The sequence below is a fragment of the Meleagris gallopavo genome, chromosome 30 (assembly GCF_905368555.1).
Source record: "Meleagris gallopavo chromosome 30, MGAL_WU_HG_1.1, whole genome shotgun sequence".
In the NCBI taxonomy this organism is placed as follows: domain Eukaryota; kingdom Metazoa; phylum Chordata; class Aves; order Galliformes; family Phasianidae; genus Meleagris; species Meleagris gallopavo.
This window is the reverse complement of record NC_139433.1, coordinates 3,321,588-3,342,019: the sequence shown is the minus strand read 5'-3', so window position 1 is coordinate 3,342,019 and position 20,432 is coordinate 3,321,588. Positions and strand designations below refer to the sequence as shown.

The following is a 20,432-nucleotide window of genomic DNA, read 5'->3' as shown; positions in this document are numbered from 1 at the left end:
GGAGCAGCCCGGAGATGGAAGAGATGGGCGGCACAGTGTGGGGCAGAGGCGGTGATTAGAAAATAAAGTGTTTAATAAAAGAGCTTCACAGCACGGGGGTGGGATGGGGGGGGGGGGGTCCATCCCTTACAGCAGGAGATGACGCAGTTATGGCTATGGGGAGGAAGGGGAGTGGGGGGGAGGAAGAGGAGTGAGGAGGAGGAGGAGGAAGGCACCCCCTCCAACCAGGCTCCATCCAGTGCTTTGAGCTCACACAACCAAGGGGAGGTCTGGGGGTCCGAGTAGAAGCAGCTCAGGACCCCGCCAGGTAGATCCCTGTGGAGGAAAGGGGGGGGAATGAAAGATGGGGGCCTGTGAAGATGGGGACACACACATGGGGTATTGGCAGCATGGGAGAAAGGAGAACGGGGTGGTAGGGAGGGGACCTTGGGCAGCTGGGGAAGGGACCTCCTGCACCACAGGGGGTGGGGAGGGGACTCCATGCACCACGAGGAGTGAGAAAAGGTCCCTGTGCCCCCCAAGGGCTGTGGGGCACGGAGGAGAGATGTCGTGCACTCTGGGTAGCACAGAAGGGACCCCGAGCATCTCAGACGTAGGGGACACAGAAGGGGCCGCATGCAACCACAGGCTGTGGGGACAGGGGAGGGATCCCACGTACCCGTGGCAAACCTCTTCTTGACCAGTGACATGCGGTACCCAGCGCCTGCCAGCTCCACCTCGACGCCCGACAGCGTGCTGCCCTCACTGCTGAACTGTGCTGCCACTGGGCTGGGCTTGCTGGGCCCACACAGCGGCTGCCAGCTGGCTGAGAGCCGCCCGCAGCCTGGGGAGGTGGGGGGAGCACAGAGGTGGGGGTCCCATCCCTGTCCCCACTTGCACGGAGCTGGGGGTGCAGGGGTGGACGGGGCCTCACCTCCCTGCCCCGGCGCACTGGGGACATCCAGCAGCTTCCAGAGCAACCTCTTCTCCTCCAGGTTCCTGCGGAGACACGGCCACATCTCCAGGTCTCCCACTCCATTCCCACCACCCCCAAGTTCCCCAGCCTATTTTAGACCCCTCCTCTTTACCAGCTGGCCTTGGGCTGCAGCCGCACGTTGGTGACGGGTTCGTCCAGGGGCAGCAGCACGTGGACGTTGGCGAGGGGCACAGGCAGGGCGAGTGCACCCGCGTTGTATCCATACTCCACACTGACCCGAGTGGCTCCGGGTGTGCAGTCCCAGCGCACACACAGCCGCAGCGGGGCTGAGCTGGGACCCAGCCGGGAAAACTGGGGGGTAGAGAGGGGTGGGATGCTGTCATCCCCCCATCAGAGCCGGGTGGGGGGATGTGGGGTGCCCCCACGCTGCGCCCGGCTCACCTGGTACTTGAGCAGAGCCACGTTGTAGTAGGAGGCGGATGGGCTCTGCTCTGCTTGTTTCTGCAGCTGCCCCGTCAGCGCAGCCATGTTCAGCCAGAAGTCCCTGGTGCTGGGGTCACTCTGGGAAGGGTCACTGTGGGGATGGGGACGCTGTGGCCACACTGGGGAGCAGGCACCCCACAGCTGGCACCCGCAGCGTGCAGTGAACCGGCAGCCCAAGGCACGTTGCTGCACCCACCGCGCACCCTAAGCTCCCCACTGCCACCACCCCAGCCCACGTCCCTGCGTCCCCACACCTGTAGAGCAGCTCGGCGTTGGGCAGGAATTGCTCGATGGCACCGGCGTTGAGCAGACGGAAGCTGAGCACGGGGGGGGCCAAGCTGCCGCTGAAGACGCGCACGATGCCGGCGGGGAAGGACATGGTGAGCTCCCCCGTCACCTTCACCAAGCAGCTGCGGGGATGGCTGGGGGTCAGCAGGCAGACAGCTGGGGGGACCCCAACCCCGACCCCGAGCCCCCTACCTGTCGGCATCACACCCCTTGAAGTAGGCATGCACGTACTCGGTGAAGGCGGTGGCCACGGGCAGCGCGTCCTGCGAGCCCAGCACCACGGGGCTGGGACCCCGCGACAGCCCTGGGGGCAACGCACAGCCCATGAGCACCCAGAGGGTCCCGCGTCCCCCATATCCAGGATTCCTCCACCCCCTCCCAACCCGGACGCACCGAGGGGCGGTGGGCACACGGAGAAAAAGCCGCGCTCCCCCAGGCTGGCGGGGGCTGAATGCGAGGGGCAGCTCCAGGAGGGCGGGGGGCTGAGCGAGCGCGACTGCAGGTACAGAAGGGGGGGGTCAGTGGAAGGAAGGGGGTCTGGGGGTGCTGTTGCTCCCCCCCCCCCAGCCCTCTCACCCCCCCTACACACCAGGTCACTGTTGCTGCCTGCAGCTGGGCCGGCTGCCGGGCGCTTCGTCCGGGAGCGGCGAGGGGGGGCCACCAGTGGGACCTCGCGGGGGGCGGCGGCGGGGGGGCGGGCGGCTGTGGGCACAGAGGAGGGGGCAATGAGAGGCAGGGGTCTCCATGGGGGGGTCCCACGGGGGCCGGGAGAGCAGCAGGCTCAGCCCCTTCCCTTCAGATGCGTGGGGCTGGTGAGAGCTCGGGGGGGCACAGCTGTGGGTAATTTGGGGGCAGAGTTGGGGGTGATCAGGGGGCAGAGGGGAAGGTAACTCCAGGGCAGAGCTATGGGTAAGTGAGGGCAGATCTGGGGGTGATTGGGGGCAGAGTTGAAGGTAATCTGGGGGAAGCCCCACAGAACTCACCCAATTCAGGGGGGACCGTCGCAGTGCCACCCTCAGACGTCCTCATCCCCTGCCCCGGGCACGTCCATGGGGAGGGGCTGGAGGACTCCCCCCCGCTTGGGGGAGCCGGGGAGGAGGAGGAGGATGAGGCCGAGTTGGAGGAAGGTCGGGGCTGGGGGGGTCGCTCCCCAGGGGGACTGCGGGGCCGGACCCAGGGCTCCCCAAAAGGGTCGGGCGAAGGGGGCTGTGGGGGGGGGCCAGTGCCACGGGGCCGCCCCCGGGATGCCGCACCCCCCCCGTCCCCCTCCTCCCAGAGCCCCTCAGCTCCGGGGAACACAGCGAAGCCGGGCAGCTCCGGCAGGCGACCCCCGGGGCTGCGGGGTCGGGGGGGGGCCCAGGCCGAGGATGGCGCCGGGGAGGGGTCCGGCAGTGCCCCCCTCTTGGGGAGGGGGCTCTGAGGTGCCGACGGAGTCCACGGCCTCGAGTCCGGGGAGGGGACGGGAGCGGGGTGCGAGGGGGAGTCCAAACCCGAATCCTCCACATTTTCCGGGGAAGAAGAGGAGAAGGGCGAGGAGGAGGAGGTCAGGACGTAGGAACGGGGCGCTGCGGGAGAGCACGGGGTTGGGATGCTGGGGGGGCATAGAGGGGTGTCTCACCCCCCCCCCCCACATCCCCAAAGCCTCACCCGGGAAATCCTCCGCCTCAAAAGCTGATTCCAGGGGGGGCCCGAAGAGCGCTGCGGGGGGCACCGCCTCCATGGGGGGCACCGCATCCACCGGGGCTTTCCCAGGACAGCTATGGAGTGGGGGGGCTCAGTGCCCAGCACAGGGCTCAGTGCACCCCCCAGCACGTCCCCACGCCATACCTGCTTGCCTGTGTCACCGCGTGTCCCCTCCCCATGCTGTCACCTGCAAAGAGAAGGATGTGATTGGGGACATGGAGAGAGAGGGGACACCGGGACCCCCAGGACAGCGGGACCCCCAGCACTGCCTCACCTGGCACCTGAGGCCCCCCGGGGTCGGCGGCGCTCGGGGCTGCGGACAGAGCCGCTGTGTGCCCTGGGGAGGGACACGGGGACAGGGGGTGTTAGGGGACGTGGGGACAGATGTTAGGGGCTACGGGGACACAGGGACAGGAGGAAGTAGGGGACAAGTAGTGCCAGGGGACACGAGGTGGGACTCACGCGACGACTGCCGTCTGACGGTGCCCTGCAAGACACGGGGGTCGTTAGCCCCAGCATGGCCCCCTCCCACCCCCTACCCTACCCCCCCCAGCCTCACCCCCACGCCGGGCGGCAGGATGAAGGTTCCCACGGTGGCCCTCAGCTGCTCCACGGTGGCCCCGGCGCTGCCCCCCCCCTCGCGGGGCTGTACGGGTTTGATGTGCACGTGGAACCTGCGGGGCTCATCCTCGTCGTAGTCGGAGTCGCTGGAGGAGCAGCTGTGGCGCTCCGCCTCCGCTGAGCCCCCGTTAAGGCAACACCTGAACCTCCAAACAGCCCCAGACCCCCAAAAAACCCCATCCCTAACACACCCGCAGACCCCAACCCTCCCCAGACCCCAACACCAAACCCCAAGGATACTGTGAGCGATGTCTGGGCGCACGCTGAACCCGTCCTCATCCACCTCGGGGCAAGCCTGGGGTGGAGGGGATGCTCAGGGTGGAGCCCACTCCCCAGTGCTCCCAGCGCTCCCAGTTTGGGGTGGTATGGGATGGAGGAAGGCCGGCACCCCACACCGTACCACTCACCACATCGGTGTCCGGGGACTCCCTGTGGGGATGGCAGCAGTGTTAGAATGGGGAGGGGGAGGTGGGATGGGGGGCACAGAGATGCAAGGGAAGGTTGCAAGGGATGCAGAGAATGGATGCAGAGAAGCGTGGGGTATTTGCAACATAGGGAAGGGATGCAAGGGCTGCAGACAATGTATGCAGGGGATGCAGACAGCACGGAATTCCAGATGCACAGAATTGCAAGGGATGGATGCAAGGGATGCAGGGGAGGGATGGGATGGATGGATGTGAAGGATGCAGAGAAGCACGGGGTACAGAGAATGGGTGGAAGGGACAAAGCAGGGGGTGGGTACAGAGGATGCAGAGCACAGAGGGGCACTGGGGAGGGGGCACAGGGTGGGTAACACCTCACCCAGCAGCACGCTCTCTCTCCTTACGGCTCAGCCCGGGGATGCGGAAGGCTTTGCTGCGGCTCCTCTTGGGCCCTGGTGGGGGGGGGGGGGCACAAAGCAGTGAGCAGCCCCCCCCCCACCCCAGAGCACGCCCCCAGCGTGGGGCTGAGTTGGGGGCAGACGTACTTGCCTTCCTGCGCTGGGGCCAGGCGGTACTCCTCAAAATCCAGCGCGCCTGAGAGCAAACGTGGGATCAGTCACAAAGGCAGCAGTGTCCCTATGCACAGCTGAGACCCCCCCACACCAGGACAGTGCCCCCCCCTCCTCACCTGGGCGCTCCCTCCCCGTCCCTTTGCTCTCTGCAAACCTCCGCAGCAGCGTTTCGGTGCCGATGTTCTCCACGTTCTGCTTGAACTCCTCGTGCACCTGCGGGGAGCGGCGCGGGGGGAGGCAGAGCAGCACCCGGGGGTGTCCCCATAGGATGGGGGGGGGCGAGGGGGGAGCTTCACCTGCCCGATCTGCACGTGGGTGTCCTCCACCGAGTGCGAGTAGGAGCCGATGAGGCCCTTCATGTGGCGCAGGTGGGCTTCTTCCACCTCCTGGAAGCGCTGCAGGGATGGGGAGATGGGGGTGGCACATCCCCAAGGGGCAGCATCACCACGGATGGGTTTGGGTAGGGGCAGTGCGTCCCCCATGTCACCCACATCCCCCATGCCACCACCCCACCAGCGCCACATCCCTACAGTCACATTCTCTGTGCCACCACCACATCCCCCGTGCCACTACCCCACCAGTGCCATGTGCCTTGGACACATCCCCTGTGTGCCACCACCACGTCCCCATGCTCACATCCCCCATCCCCACATCCCCCATCCCCACGTCCCCCATGCTCACGTCCCCCATGCTCACGTCCCCCATGCTCACGTCCCCCATGCTCACGTCCCTCATCCCCACGTCCCCCATCCCCACGTCCCCCATCCCCACGTCCCCCATCCCCACGTCCCCCATCCCCACGTCCCCCATCCCCACGTCCCCCATCCCCACATCCCCATGCTCACATCCCCCATCCCCACGTCCCCCATGCTCACATCCCCCATCCCCACATCCCCATGCTCACATCCCCCATCCCCACATCCCCCATCCCCACATCCCCCATCCCCATGTCCCCATGCTCACATCCCCCATCCCCACATCCCCCAACCCCACATCCCCCATGCTCACATCCCCCATGCTCACATCCCCCATCCCCACGTCCCCCATGCTCACATCCCCCATCCCCACATCCCCATGCTCACATCCCCCATCCCCACGTCCCCCACCCCACCAGCACCACATCCCCACAGTGATGCTCCCAGTGCCACCACCACCCCCGGTCCCCCTCCCCCACACACCGTGGCCGATTCCACCATCCTCTGCTCGAAGTCATTGCGGGCGGTGTTGTATTTATCCACCGCGCGCCGCAGGGCTTCTGCTGCCTTCTGGGACTTCAGCTCTGCCTGCAGGAGGGCAACAGGGTTGAGACCCGGGGTGGGGGGGGGGAGGAGGAAAAACGATCACCCAGGGTGGGAAATGGTGGTGGGGGGAGTCACCTTGTCGATGTCTTTCTGGTTGGTGCCCTCCCGGCGCAGGCGCTCGTGCTCGTGGCACTTGCTGTGGTAGCTCTCCTTGCACTTGGCCAGCAGCTGAGCCACCCCCTGCAGGAGCTGCACCGCCTCCAGCGTGCCTGCAGCCTCCTCCTTGCACTGCAGGATGGGGGACGTGGGGGGGTGCATAGGGTGGGGGGGCGGGGGGGGTGGGAGGGGGCTGCAGGGCGTAGGGGGGCTGGGGGTGGGGGGGTTGCATGAGACAGGGGCCGTGGGGGGCGGTGGGACAGTGGCTGTGGGGCTGTGTGGGGTTGCATAAGGGTGGGTGGGGGCTACGTGGGATAATGGCTGCGGGGGGGGGTGAGCGTAGCGGGGCTGTAGGTGGGTCGAGGAGGGGTGGGAGAGAGGCTGTGGGGGGGGATGGGGTGGGAGGAGCTGCATAGAGTGTCTGTAAGGGGGCCTGGGGGGGCTGCATGGGACAGGGGCCATGGGGGACAATGGGGGGCATGGGTCAGCAGTGATGTGGGGAGGTGTGGGGCTGTGCGGGTTTGGGGGGTTGCATAACAGTGGGTGGGGGCTGTGTGGGATCGTGGCCGCAGGGGAGTGCGTGCAGTGGGGGCTGCAGGGGGGTCCTGGGGGGCTGTGTGGGACAGGGGGGCTGCGTAAGTCGGGTGGAGGCTGTGTGGGATAGTGGCTGCAGGGGGTAGATGCACTGGGGGCTGTAGGGGGGGGGAAGGTCCAGAGGGGGTACACAGGGCTGTTTGGGGGCCATATGAGAAGGGAGGTGTGGGACAGGGGCTGTGTAGCAGTGTGTGGCTGTAGGGGGGGGGGGTCCAATACCTTCTTGTGTGCCCGGCCCTGCTCCTCCCCATAGCGTGACAGCTCCCGGAGCAGCTCCTGCAGTTTTCGCACCAACTCCAGGTGACACAGAGCCAGTTTGTCAGAGGAGACACGGAACACCTCCCAGAGCGGGGCAAAGGTCCTAGGGAGGGGGACACACACACACACAGTAAGCATCACCCCCCCCCCCCATGGATGCAGGGTACCCCCCCGGTGCCACGCTCACCCCAGCTGCGTGCCATTGGTGGCCATCTTCGACAGCTTCACCATGGCTTTGGCGTAGCTCTCCTCGATGGCAGCCCTGGGGGAGGTCAGAGGGGAGGGCTAACATGAAAAGCAGAGGGGGGGGGGGGTCCCAGGATTTGTGCCCCCCAGCCCACCCCCCCCTCAACCCGCAGCACCTCTCACGCACGAAGTCCGCCAGCTCCTTGGTGGAGGTCTGCCCGTGCTTCATGTTGTGGTACAGCACATCAAAGCCGTGGTTTTTCTCGCCCTGGGGGGGGGGGGGGGAAGGGGGGGAACTGTCACCCCAGCCCCCCCTCCCGAGATCCCAATCTCGGGGCCCAGGAGCTGTTCCAGGTTGGCTAAGCCCCGGCATCGGGTGCTATTTGGGGATGCACACCTTTCCCCCCCCTCCAGCACATAGGGAAACTGAGGCATAGGGGCACTGTGGGACCCCCCCCCAGAGCTGCGCTGGGGGGGCTGAGCCCCAGCACTGGGTGCTATTTGGGGTGAACCCCCCCCCCCCCACAAGCAGTGCTGCAGGTGATGACATCAGATTGGGGAAACTGAGGCACGAGGGGAGGGGGCCACAGCGCACAGCTGCAAACCAGGAAGCGCTGAACAGTGAACTTCCTCCTGTGGGGATGGGGAACTCCCCGGGGGGGGGGGGGGCACCTATAGGTGGGGGGGCACCCGTGGGTGGGGGGGTGGAGGAGTCCTTACCCAGAAGTGCTCAGCGAAGAAGGACATTGTGGAGGTGGCAGGGGTGGGGATGGGGGGGGCAGGCAGCAGCAGCTCAGCTTGCAGATCCCTGAGGATACGGGGGGGGCATAGAGCTGAGGGGGGGGTCCTTGTGCCCCCCCCCCCCCCCCCATACCCACACCCAATGGGTTCAGCACAGCGCGGTGTCCATGGGAACAGTGCCACAGCACGGGGGGGGGGGGGGACTGATACCGGATCTGCACCTCAATAATAAATGAGCGACAGTGGCAGCTCCCCCCCCCAACCACAACCACCCCCCTCGAAAAAAATAACGGCACACAAAGGTGCTACTCCCCCCCCCCCCCAAAACCCATCCATCCCCCCAGTGCTGGGGGTCCCACACCCACACACCCGTCGGATCCCATGACGGGGTGCAGCACCCTGTTTCCCCCCCCCCGCGTATAGAAAAACAGGAAACGAAGCACTGCGTGCAGCCGGGGGGGTGGGGGGGGGAAACGTCGCACCCCACGGATGGAGCACAAGGACGGGGGGGGACGGGATGGGGAAGGGGGGGGGGTTCCACTCACCCACTGCTGTGGGGCGGCAGCGCGCATCCTCGGCGTGGGGGGGTCTGTAGGGGGAGCGGGGAGATCACGGGGTGCCCCCCCCCCAAAATAAGCTGTGCAATGAGCGGGGCGGGCTCGGCGCATCCCCACCCCCAACCCGGGGTACGAGATGCGGGGGGGATCCCGCCGTGGCCGTGACCTTCGTGGGGTGGGGTTGCGGTGGGGGCGCGGGGCTGAAGCCCCCCGGGATGGGGAGATGGGGCCGGGGGGGCACGGAGCGATGCTGGGTGCGGGGGGGGCAGCCCTGTTCTCCTCGAAGACCGCGGGAACGGAGGGGTTGTGTGTGTGCGTGGGGGGGATTTCGGGGGGCGGGGGGCACAAAGGAACGCGGTCCTTTGCTTCCAAATTGAAAAGAAATAAAATGAAATTGATGAAGAAAATGAAAAAAACGATATTAAAAAAAAACAAAAAACAAAAAACGGGGGGGAAACGCGGTGCCGCTGCACCTGCGGGGGGGGGCGGTGCGGGGCTGCCTCGGCGCGGGGAGGGCACCCGGTGGGGGGGGGAGGGCGGTGTTCGAGGGGGGGCCACACTCACCTGCGGGGCCGCCGCCCCCGCCCCGCTCCGCCGCCACCGCCCCGCACCGCCCCGCACCGCTCCGCTCCGCGCGGGGCCGGGACCGCGCCGGAGTGGGGGGGGGCGGCAGTGACCACGCCCCCTCCCGCCGCGCCGAGCTCTGATTGGATCCCGCTCCCGCAGCGGTTACCGCAGCCCCGCGGCCGCTGCAGCTCATTGGTCAAATGTGGCGCGCCGGGAGGGGGGCGATTTGCATATTTAAAGGAGCCGCGCTGTCGGGCAGGGAGCGCGGCGCGGCCGGACTCCCCCCGGCGCTGCGGGGATCGGGTGCCCCCCCCCACCGCAATCCTCTGCACTCCCCACCCCTGTGCCCCCACGCATTCCCATTGCCCTCACGCTCTCAGCAGTCCCAGTAGCGTCCCCCTCTCCCTGTGTGTCCCCCACCCCATGTGTGCCCCCCCCGGTGCCACCCGGTGCCGCCCGCCCAGCTGAGCTCATGCCCGGCGCCGGCTGACACCGCGCGGCCCCGCGCAGCTGCGGGCGGGGGGGGTGGGGGGGATGCGGGAATGCAGAAGCTGAAGACCCCCCCGGAGGGTCCCGGGTGTATTCCTCCCGCATCCTCCCCCCCCCGCATCGCGAATCAGCCGCGGCCGTGGGGCGGGACCCGAATCTGCGGGAGTGGGAATAGCGGGGGGGGGGGTCCAGGGGAGGAGGGAGTGCGGGGTGGGGTTGGGGCGGGGAGGGATTTGGGAACAATGAGGTTTGGGGCTGGGGGCGTTTCGAGGACGGGGGGGACGAGGAGATGGGGAAATGGGGAAGGGGCGATCCGGGCACGGCTGGGGGTCGGGATGGAGGATCCAGGCCGGGCCGGGGGCGGCTGGGGTATCGTCCCCCCCGCGGGCCGGGGGCGGCGGAGCTGGGTGCGGTTGCCATGGCAACGCCGCATCCATCCTCACTTCGCAGCGCAGCGCGGCAGCCGTGAGCCCCCCCCCACTCCGACCCCTCCCCGCGCCAAGTGCGGCCCCCGCAGCCCCTCCCACCCGCAGCCCCCATCCCACCCCACAGCACGCCACGACCCCCACGCCAAACGCAGATCCCCCCACCCCATCCTCCTGCCCTATCCCACCCCGCAGCCCCCACCGCAGCCCCGCAGCCCCCCCGCTGAAGCCCCCATCCCACCCCGCACCCCCCCCCGCACGAGGCACGCAGCAGCCGGGCGCTCTCCTCTCTTTAATGCTCAGTTCCGATACATCCAATAAAGCACTGCAGTGGGGACATTCACCCCCCGCACACACAACACAGCCCCAGATCCACGAAGGGGGGAGGGGGAGGGGGGCGGGCTGACGGTGACCCCCACCGATAAATAACCGCCCTCAGGACCGCGCTGGGTTTGGTTTGGTTTTTTTTTTTCCATTCTTTTTTTTTTTTTTTTTCCATTTTTTTTTTCTTAAAAAGTCATTACAAAAAGAACCATGGAGGAGCCCCCCCCTAACCCCCCCGGGTTAGTGTTTGCCCCCCCTGCGGGGCTGTGGAGAGGAGGGGGGGGGGGGGTGAGCACACATTCTGATCCCCCCATCAGAGCCCAAGATCTCCCCCCAAATCCCCTTAACAACCACTCATGGCGTTGGGTTCCTTCAAAGCCTTCACTGCAGGGACACAGGGAGGGGGGAGGGGGGGTCTGCCCCCCCCAGCCCCACTGCAGGTAGGGATGTGCCACCAGTGCCATGAGCTGCCAGTGCTCAGCCCACACTGCGTGGGGACAAGAGGTGACACAATGAGGGGACACAAACTTGGGGTTGGGGGGGATTTGTCCTTCATGCCATGGGTGGGGGCAGCGGGGGGGGTGAGGACGGTGCAGCCAAGCCCCTGCCCCCCCCCCCCCCCAACACCCTCCTCCCCGACTCCTCTCTGCAGCGTGTGGCAGTGTGGACACAGGGGGTGGTGATAAAGCTGTGCTGTAGTGCCATAGGGGCAGCCGACGCAGCCCCACAGCCGTAGGGCAGCTATGGGGTGCTTAGAATGGACTCAGCTCCCTCAGCAGCCCCGGGGTGGGGGGCAGTAGTGGCTTCTCAGGGTGGGGGCAGGGGAGGGGGAATAGGGACAGCAAAAGACAAAAAAACATTCTACCCTGTTTGACTGAGTGTGGCTCGAGCTCCACACCCGGACCCCCGTCCCCGGGTGCAGAGTGGCAGCGTGTGGCATCTGTGGGTGCTGTGGGACCCCCGGACCCCCAGCCAGGATTGGGGGGGGGGGGGCAGGACCCCCCTCCCTTCAGCATCTCTCTCCACTCCTTTCCCTCCAACACACAGCAGCCCACGGTCACCATGCAAGGAGGAAAGGGGTGAGGGGGGTGTGCAGAGGAGGAGGAGGAGGAGGGTGGGGATGAAGCCCACCGTGCCCCCCTCCTCCCCCCCTGCTCAGAACTCCACCTTGCAGGCGGGGAAGGTTTCATCCTGCATGGCCACCGTGCTGTTGCTGCCCAGCACCGTGATGCCCAACTCCTGCTGCCTCTCGTGGGTCTCCTGGTACCACTCGTGCATCACCAGCGAATCGAAGGTGGGGATCAGCGTCACCTGCAGGGACAGCAACAGCACCGCATCACCACTGCAACCCCCAGAGCAGCACCCATGGGAAAAATAAGGGGGGGGGGGAAATGGGTGCTATTGCTGAGTGTTAGCAACGCTCCATCCCACGCATTGCCTTTCTTTCGGGGGTCTGGGGGCGATGCTCAATCCCATGCGTTCCCCATCTAATTGCAGATAGGGGATGGGGGGGTGGGTCTCACCTGAGTGTCGATGCCCCACTGGTGTTTGCCGGCCAGCAGCGCATCCAGGATGGGCCTCAGGACCCCCTCCTTCAGGTGGTCGTCACCACTCACCACGTAGCACAGGGAGCGGACGCGGCGGAAGAATTCCTCATCCACCGTGCGGGCGCTCCACGAGCCGGGCAGATACGCCAGGTCCACGTACACTGGGGGGCCCTGGGGGGCTGCAGCCCGTGAGCCTGTGGGGATGGAGAGGTGGCGATGCAGACGGCCCTCCCCCCATCCCCAAATATCCCCCACCCCCGTGACCCCCTCCCCAGCTCCCAGCCCCATACCTGCTGGGGATGCCCGTCCGGCTCCCACTGCTGCTCTGGCTCCAGCGCTGCGCATGGTCCCTGTGCCGCTGGGGGGGCCTTTCTTGTCCCCGGGGGGCAGCCGGGCTTTGTCCCCAGTGGGACCCCTGCCCTTAGGGGCCAGGCTGGCGGCTTTAGGGGTGTCGGGTTTGGGGGCGGCGGGCACCGTGCCCACACGGGATGGGGCGCGCTTGGCCTTGCTGAGGAGGGGCTCCTTCTTGGGCAGCGCCTCGGGGTCCACCATGCAGATGCCGGGCTGGGCGGGGAGGGGGCAGGGGTCCTTCATGGGGGCTGGCAACGGGTCGCGGGCCCTGGGGGGGCCGCGGTGAGGCTGCTCTGAGTCCTCATCCGACTCCAGTCCGTCGGCCAGCAGAGAGGGGCAGTCCTCGGTGGCGGGGGGCACGTCGGAGTCGGAGAGGGTGGGCAGCGACTCGCTGACCGAGGTGGGGGGCGTCTCGCCCACGGGCTGCGGGGGGGCCCGGCCGCGGTGCGGGGCTGGGGGCTGCAGCTCCTGCGAGGGATCGCTGTCCGACAGGTCGCGGGGGCTGACGGCGGGCGAGCGGCCGGCTTTGGGGTGCTCGAACTCACAGGGGGACACCAGGCACAGGTCCACGTCGTGGGGCGAATCGGAGCGGCGGCCGTGGCGCGGAGCCGGGGGGGGATGCGGGTGGTGGCAGGGCCGTAGTGGCAGCGACAGCCCCCCCCCCTTGGCAGGGTCGGGCTCCGGCGTGGCGCGGGGCCGCATGCTCTCCTCCTGCGGGGACTCGCTGACCGGCGGCAGCACCTGCTCGAAAGACACCGACAGCGACTCGTCCACCTCGGTGGAGTGAGGGGAGCCAACCTCGGCCGGCAGCGAGGGGGTGGTGACGGTGGGAGACACGTCGGGGACGTCGTCCTTGAAGGGGCTGAGGGACAGGCAGCCTGCCTGCTTCTCACTGCCGTCCTGCGGGGCTCTGTTAGGCGCCCAGGGGTTGGGCTGAGCGTTGGCACCAGGATCCTCAGCGCCGTCCTCCACCGGCGACTGATGGAACGGAGTGTGCCCGGCGCTGGCGGGCCCCGAGCTGCCCGGGGACATCATCTCCAGGGTCTTCTCCTCGGAGCTGCCACATGGGTCCTCGCTACCCTCGGGGCCGGGGGGCAGCAGCCCGGTGGGCGTCAGGTCGAAGTTGACGCTGCGCTCGCTCCTGGGGGTCTTTGCCAATGGTGATGGGGGGCCGACGGCCCTCCAGGGGCTGCCCTCGGGGTAGCGGAAGCGCTGGGGGCTCTCGGGGTCCTCCATGCCGTTCTCCACACAGCTCGGCTCCGACCCCCTCCCGGCCCCTCCGTTCTCCAGCGGCGATGGCTCCAGCTCGCTCTCAGCCATGGTGATGCCTTCATCCAGCGACTCCTCCTTCCTCCTCCTCCCCTCAGCATCCAGCGCCATGTCTTCAGGGGAAGAAGGCTTGGAGCCCTCCGTTGGCCCCGGCTCTCTCTTGCTGCCCAGCTCCTTGCCGCCTTTGGCCTTGGGTTTCTCTGGCTCCTTCTTCAGGGTGGCGGCTCTCTTGATGCTGCCAGCCTTGGCCAGAGGTTTGCGGGCGTCAGGCACCGGCGTCTTCCGTGCTGGGGGCTTTGCAGCAGCCTTGGGCTCAGCCTTGCTGTCCTTTGTGTCCTTCCGCAGTGTCTCTGCCTTCACGTCCTTCTTCACAGCCTTCACCTCCTTCTTTGGTTCCAGCTTCCCTTCAGTGCTCTCCTCCTTCTTCGGTGGTTTCTTCTCCTCCTTGCGGGGCACGGGTTCCTTCTTGGGCACTGCCTTCTCTTTGTTCACCTTCGGCTTCGCCTCTGCCTTCAGCTTCTCCGCAGAGGAGTCCGGCTTGGCAAGTTTGGCCTTCTCCTCCTCTGACCCTGCTCTGGCCGCCTCCCCCAGTGCCTTTGGCTTTTCCTTGGTCCCCACCTTCGCTTCCTTCCTCTCCACCGTTTTCAGAGCCTTCTCCTTGGGCACCCCAGCATCCACCAGGCTGAGCTTGGAGGCAGACGCCAAACTCTCCTTGCTCTCCGTCCTCCTCTGCTTCAGCTGCTTGTCAGGTTGAGGGCCCTTCAAGTCATTCTTGGTGACCACGGGCTGCTTGAGGAACTCCAGGTGCTTCACCTTCTCCAGCCCCTCCAGAATGCGCCCCTGGGGCGTGCAGCCGGGGAAGAGGACACGGATGATCTTTTCGGCAGGGCTGACGGGGTGCCAGACCAGCAGGGCGCACACCGAGGTCAGGCACTGCAACGGCAGCTCCTGCTCCTCAGGGTACCCATTCCCCGACCAATGCTGCAGGAGGAACTCCAGCTCCTTGGTGCCCCGCACCGGGTTCAGCACGTACATGTCCAACCGTCCCACTCCCATCTTCTGGAAGAGGACGGTGGGCTCCACGCGGGGGCTGCTATCCCGTGCCAGCGGGTTGGGGCGGATGCCCAACTTCTCCAAGTAGTGCAGCGTCAGCGCCGCCTCATCACAGCTCTTCAGCACCCGTGAGTTGCCCTCGATGGCCTTCAGCTTCTCGGAGGCGTTGAGGAAGACGACGCCCAGCTCGGGGAGATGAGGTTGCGGGCCCAGTCGCCGTTGCCCTGCGAACCCTGCGAGGCTGGTTCCTCCTCCAGCTCGGCCAGTTTCCTCTGCAGCAGGCTGTTGATGCCAGGCAGGCTGTCGGTGCCCGCGTGCGTCACCAGGATGGAGTCGATGCGGTCCAGGTGCCGCACCAGCTTCCAGAAGGATGATTTGGGGTTGGAGCCGCCGTTCACCAGCACGTTGAAGCCGTTAACGGCGAAGAAAGCAGAGTCCCCTCTCCCACCCGGGAAGATGTAGCAGCAGGGCTTGGAGAGCTTGAGGAAACCCACCATGGTGGGGGGCTCCAGGAGGTCGAAGGGCGACTGGGGCTCCAACGACTCCGAGAGGTACTCCATGAACTCCTCCAGCCCCTCCATCTCGGGTAGGATGCAGCCGGGGTTGTAGCGCAGCTCAATGAAGTCCTGCAGGTTGTGATTGTCCAAGCCCGAGTCCTTCCACTCCCCGAAGTCGGGGCAGCTGATGGTCAGCCTGGCCTTGGCTGAGGGGTCCGCAGAGCTCAGGATCTCCCCGACCTGTGAGGGGAGAGCTTCAGGCAGGGCCCCATTCACACCACACGGCACCCAGGGTCCCTCCGCACGGGGCAGCTCCCTTCCAGGCACGCGCCGTGCACCCCTTGCCTGCAATCTCTGGGCCCTCTCATAGCCCTGCCTCACACCCAGCTGTCACCGTGGCCCCCAGTCTCCTGTACTGGGGGATCAGAATGCAGCCACCTCCCCCACCAGCCTCACGCAGCAGAGGGAGGGATGCGCCCACAGCACAGACAGCTCCGCTCGCTCGGCTGAGACGCTGCAGACGTGAGCAGACAGTGCCTCCCCACAGCCCAGCCCCGCACCTCCTTGTCAGTGAAGATCTGGATGAAGTCCCGCAGCGAGAAGCAGCCAGTCTGCAGCATCAGCTCGCCTGTCTCCTCCACGCAGGGCCCCGCAAACACCAGCAGCTTGTGCTGCGACACATCCGTGATGAGGTTGCGCAGCTGCAGGGGCCGAGAGGGGGTGTGAGGACACGTGAGGATGCTGCCCCCCACCCCCCCTCACGTACCTCATGTGCCCCCCTCCCTGCTCACCTCGTCACACAGGGACTTGTCTGAGGGGTTGAGCAGCACCAGGGTCTCCAGCACATCGCCGCGGTGATGCAGGGTCCGCTGACCTGCGGGGACAGCAGCTGCCACCCATCCTTCCCCAAACGTGGCAGGAACCTGAGGACCTCCCCCCCAGGCTGTGTGTGGATCAGGGGGTGACACAAACATGGCCAGGATGGGGACAGAACCTGTTCACTTCCCCTACGGAAGAGGGACAGCTGCCGGCCAGGACAGCGGGGGATCCGCTGCACTTCCCATCTCCTTCCTGCTGCAGGGAGAGGAGGAAAGGGAGCAGCCAGGCTGGGGCTGCCCTGCTGTCCCCCAGAGGTTCCTCACAGGCTGCGGGCTTCAGGCAGAAACCCACTGCCCCCAGGAGCCAAACACAAAGGGGACACGGGGTACCCCGTCCCCATCAGGGGGTGGCGAGCTGCAAGCACCCATGGGACGAGACATGCCGGCACCACAGTGACCACACATCCCCACCAGCATCTGCCCTGGGGGGAGGAATGTGGCTGTTGGTGCAGGAAGCAGCTTTCCACGTGGGAATCACGGGGCTCAACCCCAAGCAGCAGCCAGGGGTGTCTAGGATGGGGGTACAGACTTGCAACCCCCCTTCCCCCCCCAGCACTGGCCTCCATCCCCATGACTCTGCTGGTTGTCACCACCTCCTCCCCAAATCCCTTTTCCAGAAGCAGCGAAATGTTTGCGCAGCAAAGAGCATCTCATCTCATCTCATCCCATCTCATCCCATCCCCTCAGGAGACACATGAATTAATCACTGCCATGGGGTCAGGTGAGGACCACGCCGACGTGCGCTGACGCTCAGCCCCAGCACAGCACTGTCCCCAACTCCGAGTGCCACCTCAGTACCTTTGACAATGCTGGAAAAGGTGGCGGAGTGGCGGGAGACGAAGAGCTTCAGCTGCTCATCCAGGTTGCAGGAGGTGAGGTCGATGTCCCAGGAGCGGATGCCTGCAGGGTGGGCAGTGCCTGCTGTCCCCACGCACGTCGCAGGTGACAGAGCCCCTCTGCCCCCACTCCTCACCCCTCCATGGCTCACACACAGCCATGCTGCCACCCAACCACGGTTTGCATCAGCACTGCCATCCAGCCCCACGCTGCAGGGACGGGGACAGCGTGGGGTTGGGGACAGCGTGGGGTTGGGGACAGCGTGGGGTTGGGGACAGCGTGGGGACCTGGGTGTGAGGGTGGCACCGCCGGCGTGTGCCGTGTGCTGTGATGATGCTGTGACTCACAGCCACACCACCTCTGCCAACCCAAACCCAAACCCCGAGGCTACGGCAGCACCTTCCCAGCGCCTCCTGAAAGGCGGTGCTAATTAATGGAATTAGCGGTGCTGGGGTGAGTGCTGCCAGGGGACGGAAGCCCCCAGCCCAGTGCAGCCCCAACGATTGGCTGCGCAGATGAGCTCTATCTCTCATGAGGCTCTCGGAGGGGGGCGGGCGGGGGGGAGGGGCTGCCACCACCATCACTGCCCGCTAACGGCTGCCGATGGCGCAAGGAGCCGCGGTGTGGGGTTGCACAAAGGGCTGCCGGAGCCGTTCTCCAGTGGTTCCCCATCACTGCGGCTTTGGTCCCCCCGTGGCGGCACGTGGGTGTCCACAGCGCGGGGCACCGCGGTGCCACGGCTCCGGGCCGGGGGCGATGGAGGAGCTGAGACCCCCCCACAAACATCCGTCCCTGCACAAAGGGGTCCCCGGGGACAGAGATGGGAGCGGAGCGGGGCAGGAGATGGGGCAGATGGCAGGGACAAAAACGGGGCCAAATCTCGGGGATTTGGGGCAGATCCCGAGCGCCCACGGGGAGGACGGACGGACTGCGGGAGGGACGGGAGAGGGGGGCGGAAGGCGGGGGTGCGGAACAGACGGCGGGGCAGATCCACCGACGACGGGCAGGAACCGACGCCGGGGAGGCGGCATCCCCCAGGGACCACCGCGGCCCGCCGGGACCCCGCCCCGAGGATCCCCTCCCTCCTCCCCCCTCCTCGGGCCCGGGGCGGGCGGAGCGCGGCCGATCCGGCGTCGGGGCCGGAGCCGTGGGGGGGCCGCGACGCGAGGCCACGAGGCCGGGGCTCACCTCGCTCCAGCTGCTGCAGCGCGGCCGCCAGCAGCCCGGGCCGGTGGCAGCCGCCGCCCACGATCGCCAGCAGCGAGAAGCGGCGCGGCCCCGCGGCGGGACCGGGAGGAGCCGCCGCCGCCGCCGCCGCCATCTTCGGCGCCCCCCGCAGCCGCGCCGCCCTCAGGCCACGCCCCCTCTGCGTCACCGCCTCCGAGCCCCGCCCACTGATGTCACCGACGGCCAATGGGAGGGCGAGGCGCGGGGAGAGAGGAAGGAGGGGGCGCGGCGGGAGGGGAGGGCTTAAAGGGGCGATGGCGGGGTGGGGCCGCCGGGTGGGGTCCGGCGCTACGCTGCAGTGCCGTGCGGTGTGGATGCGATGCAGTGCGGAGATGAAGTGTGGGGTACAGCTGGGGAGTGCGATGCAGCTGCCGGAGCGCTGCGTAGGGCTGCTGGATGCAGAGCTGTGCGGGGCTGTGCCGTACGGCACCGTGCAGGGCTGTGCGATGCGCTGCAGCCCCTGGGCAGTCTGAGCTGCGCAGTGCCGTGCAGTGAAAGCGTGAGCAACGCGATCTGTTGGAGGATGGAGCACGGCCCCATCACATCCCCACCGTTTCCACCCCACGGCTCGCTCACAGCCGAGGTGGCATCACAGAAACCCCCAAAGAGCAAAGCACGCGGCAGCCACGTGTCCAAAGAGGTTTAATGCGGCCCCCGGGGGTTTGCGAAGGCACTCAGATCGGGGGAGAGGAGTGCGTCTCCGTGTGGGGAGGGGGCCGGGGCCCGTGGCTCCCATTCCACGCCACATGGCACAGCCTGAGCCAGCAGCGTCCCAGCAGACGGCAGCATCCGTGTTGTCCCCAGCCCTTAGGAGCACCGCAGGATGTAGAGGTTGCAGGAGGTGCCGGGGGGGCAGCTGCAGCGCTTTCCAAAGCGAGCCCCCACCCGCACAGCACAAGGCTCCCCGAGCTGGCACTGAGAGACAGGAGCCGTCACCATAGGGCCTGGGTGCCCCCCCAGTGCCCGGTGCCCCCCAGCGCCCGGCCCTACCGAGGGCACCCTGCCCGGCTTCTTGGCCGTCGGCGGCAGCTCCCGGCTCCGCAGCTTCTCCAGCACCTCTTGCAGCGCCTCAACGCCGGCACCTCTGGCATCGACCCCGCGGGGCAGGAGCTCCGTGAGCAGAGAGAGAACAAACAGGTGAAAGCTGCCAATTCCCGCATCTCACTGGATATCCCTTTTCTAACACGAGTGCTGAGATAAGCCCCAAAAAGCGCCCAGACTCCAACGCAGAAAAGCAACCAGGGACCCCCTCCTAAAAACCCTGGGAACTTCCCAGCCACCCCAACGAGGGGTGCACGTAGCAGGGACCCCCCTCAGCCCCCTACCAGCTCCGGCTCCTCTCGACGTGGGGCTGCCCACAGCCGTTGTTCCCCCCCAGTGCCCAGCGGGACGAGGCTGGCGCTGGCTGCGCAGAACAGGCAGAGCCACGCAGTGCCCATCTTCCCACTGCAGCATCCATCATCCCCGTCGCGGGGCTCAGCTGCCTTTATTCCCCCCCCCCTCCAACAGCCCGTGGGTGGTGGGCAAACACCCACTGACGCAGGCAGGGAGGCACAACCCGTCTGCGGGGCTCTCCCTCCCCACTCATAGTCTGGGTGTCCCCCCTCCCAACACAACCTCTACGGTGACCGAGGGGAGCCATCCCTGCAGTGCCATCCCCTGGGATGTGTATGAGCCACAGAACGGACGTCAGCACCGTGTGCAGCCCGAGGCCAATTCCCTGAGCAAACACGGCTGCGGGGCGGGGGGGGGAGGGAGGCTGCACATCCCGGGGGCTGCGGGAGGAGGCAGGAAGGACCCCCCCCAGCGCTGCTACATGTCTCACAAACCGCTTTTATTCCAAAGAAGCTGCAGGGATGGACGGACAGATGGACGGACAGCCCCAGGAGGGCTCCGACCCCTCACCCCCCATCCGTGTGCCCCCCAGAGGGGCTGCGCTGAGCTGCCAGGACCCCTCCAAGTCCCCCATCCCCCCCTGGGGATGCGGGGTCCCACCGCCCGCAGCCCTGGAGCGGATGGAGGTCCCACCCCACGGCCCCCCTCCTCGAGACCCACGCTGGTTAAGCCGAAGCCCTCGGCTCCCCGCGGCTCGGCCGCTCCACACGTGACCCCAATCACCGCCCCCTCTCCGCGCGGTGCCCCCTGGGTAACGCAGTCCACACCGCCCACAAAGCGGAAGGGGCGGGGCGCCGCGCCTCCATTTCCCAACGGGCTTCGCGGGAGCAACGAGCGGTGGGCAGAGCGTCGCGT

At 67.1% G+C, this 20,432-nt stretch overlaps 3 protein-coding genes across 8 annotated transcripts; all 3 read right to left on the bottom strand.

Annotated features, from left to right (window-relative positions):
• Positions 1–55: 55 nt before the first annotated feature.
• On the bottom strand, positions 56–9,424 carry FCHO1 (FCH and mu domain containing endocytic adaptor 1). 6 transcript variants are annotated; one of them, XM_085211623.1, is made up of 29 exons: positions 9,283–9,422; positions 8,707–8,750; positions 8,141–8,228; positions 7,597–7,688; positions 7,422–7,496; positions 7,196–7,337; positions 6,362–6,514; positions 6,164–6,268; positions 5,282–5,380; positions 5,102–5,198; positions 4,963–5,007; positions 4,793–4,865; positions 4,399–4,420; positions 4,232–4,286; positions 3,930–4,108; positions 3,833–3,857; positions 3,645–3,707; positions 3,515–3,557; positions 3,335–3,444; positions 2,671–3,252; positions 2,277–2,389; positions 2,081–2,183; positions 1,880–1,991; positions 1,654–1,743; positions 1,358–1,490; positions 1,068–1,267; positions 914–978; positions 659–823; positions 56–315 (listed from the first exon to the last, which is right to left on the bottom strand). In XM_085211623.1, the coding sequence occupies exons 3-29, from the start codon at positions 8,165–8,167 to the stop codon at positions 293–295; spliced, it is 2,991 nt and encodes a 996-aa protein (XP_085067749.1). In that variant the 5' UTR covers positions 8,168–8,228; positions 8,707–8,750; positions 9,283–9,422; the 3' UTR covers positions 56–292. The 6 variants fall into 6 exon arrangements, with proteins under 6 accessions (XP_085067749.1, XP_085067747.1, XP_085067750.1 ...); XM_085211621.1 differs by having other exon boundaries at positions 1,654–1,809; positions 9,283–9,421; XM_085211624.1 differs by lacking the exon at positions 2,081–2,183 and having other exon boundaries at positions 1,358–1,518; positions 9,283–9,423.
• Positions 9,425–10,476: 1,052 nt separating this feature from the next.
• On the bottom strand, positions 10,477–18,338 carry MAP1S (microtubule associated protein 1S). Its single transcript, XM_085211647.1, is given in 8 exon segments — positions 10,477–11,834; positions 12,047–12,264; positions 12,361–14,937; positions 14,940–15,480; positions 15,801–15,941; positions 16,032–16,114; positions 16,917–17,018; positions 18,144–18,338. Coding segments are annotated over 8 exon segments (3,951 nt in total). The 5' UTR covers positions 18,277–18,338; the 3' UTR covers positions 10,477–11,678.
• Positions 18,339–18,807: 469 nt separating this feature from the next.
• On the bottom strand, positions 18,808–20,175 carry LOC100549858 (cocaine- and amphetamine-regulated transcript protein). Its single transcript, XM_003214071.5, has 3 exons — positions 19,508–20,175; positions 19,173–19,292; positions 18,808–19,097 (listed from the first exon to the last, which is right to left on the bottom strand). Exons 1-3 carry the CDS (start codon positions 19,619–19,621, stop codon positions 18,990–18,992), a joined length of 342 nt encoding a protein of 113 aa, XP_003214119.2. The 5' UTR covers positions 19,622–20,175; the 3' UTR covers positions 18,808–18,989.
• Between the last annotated feature and the right edge of the window lie 257 nt (positions 20,176–20,432).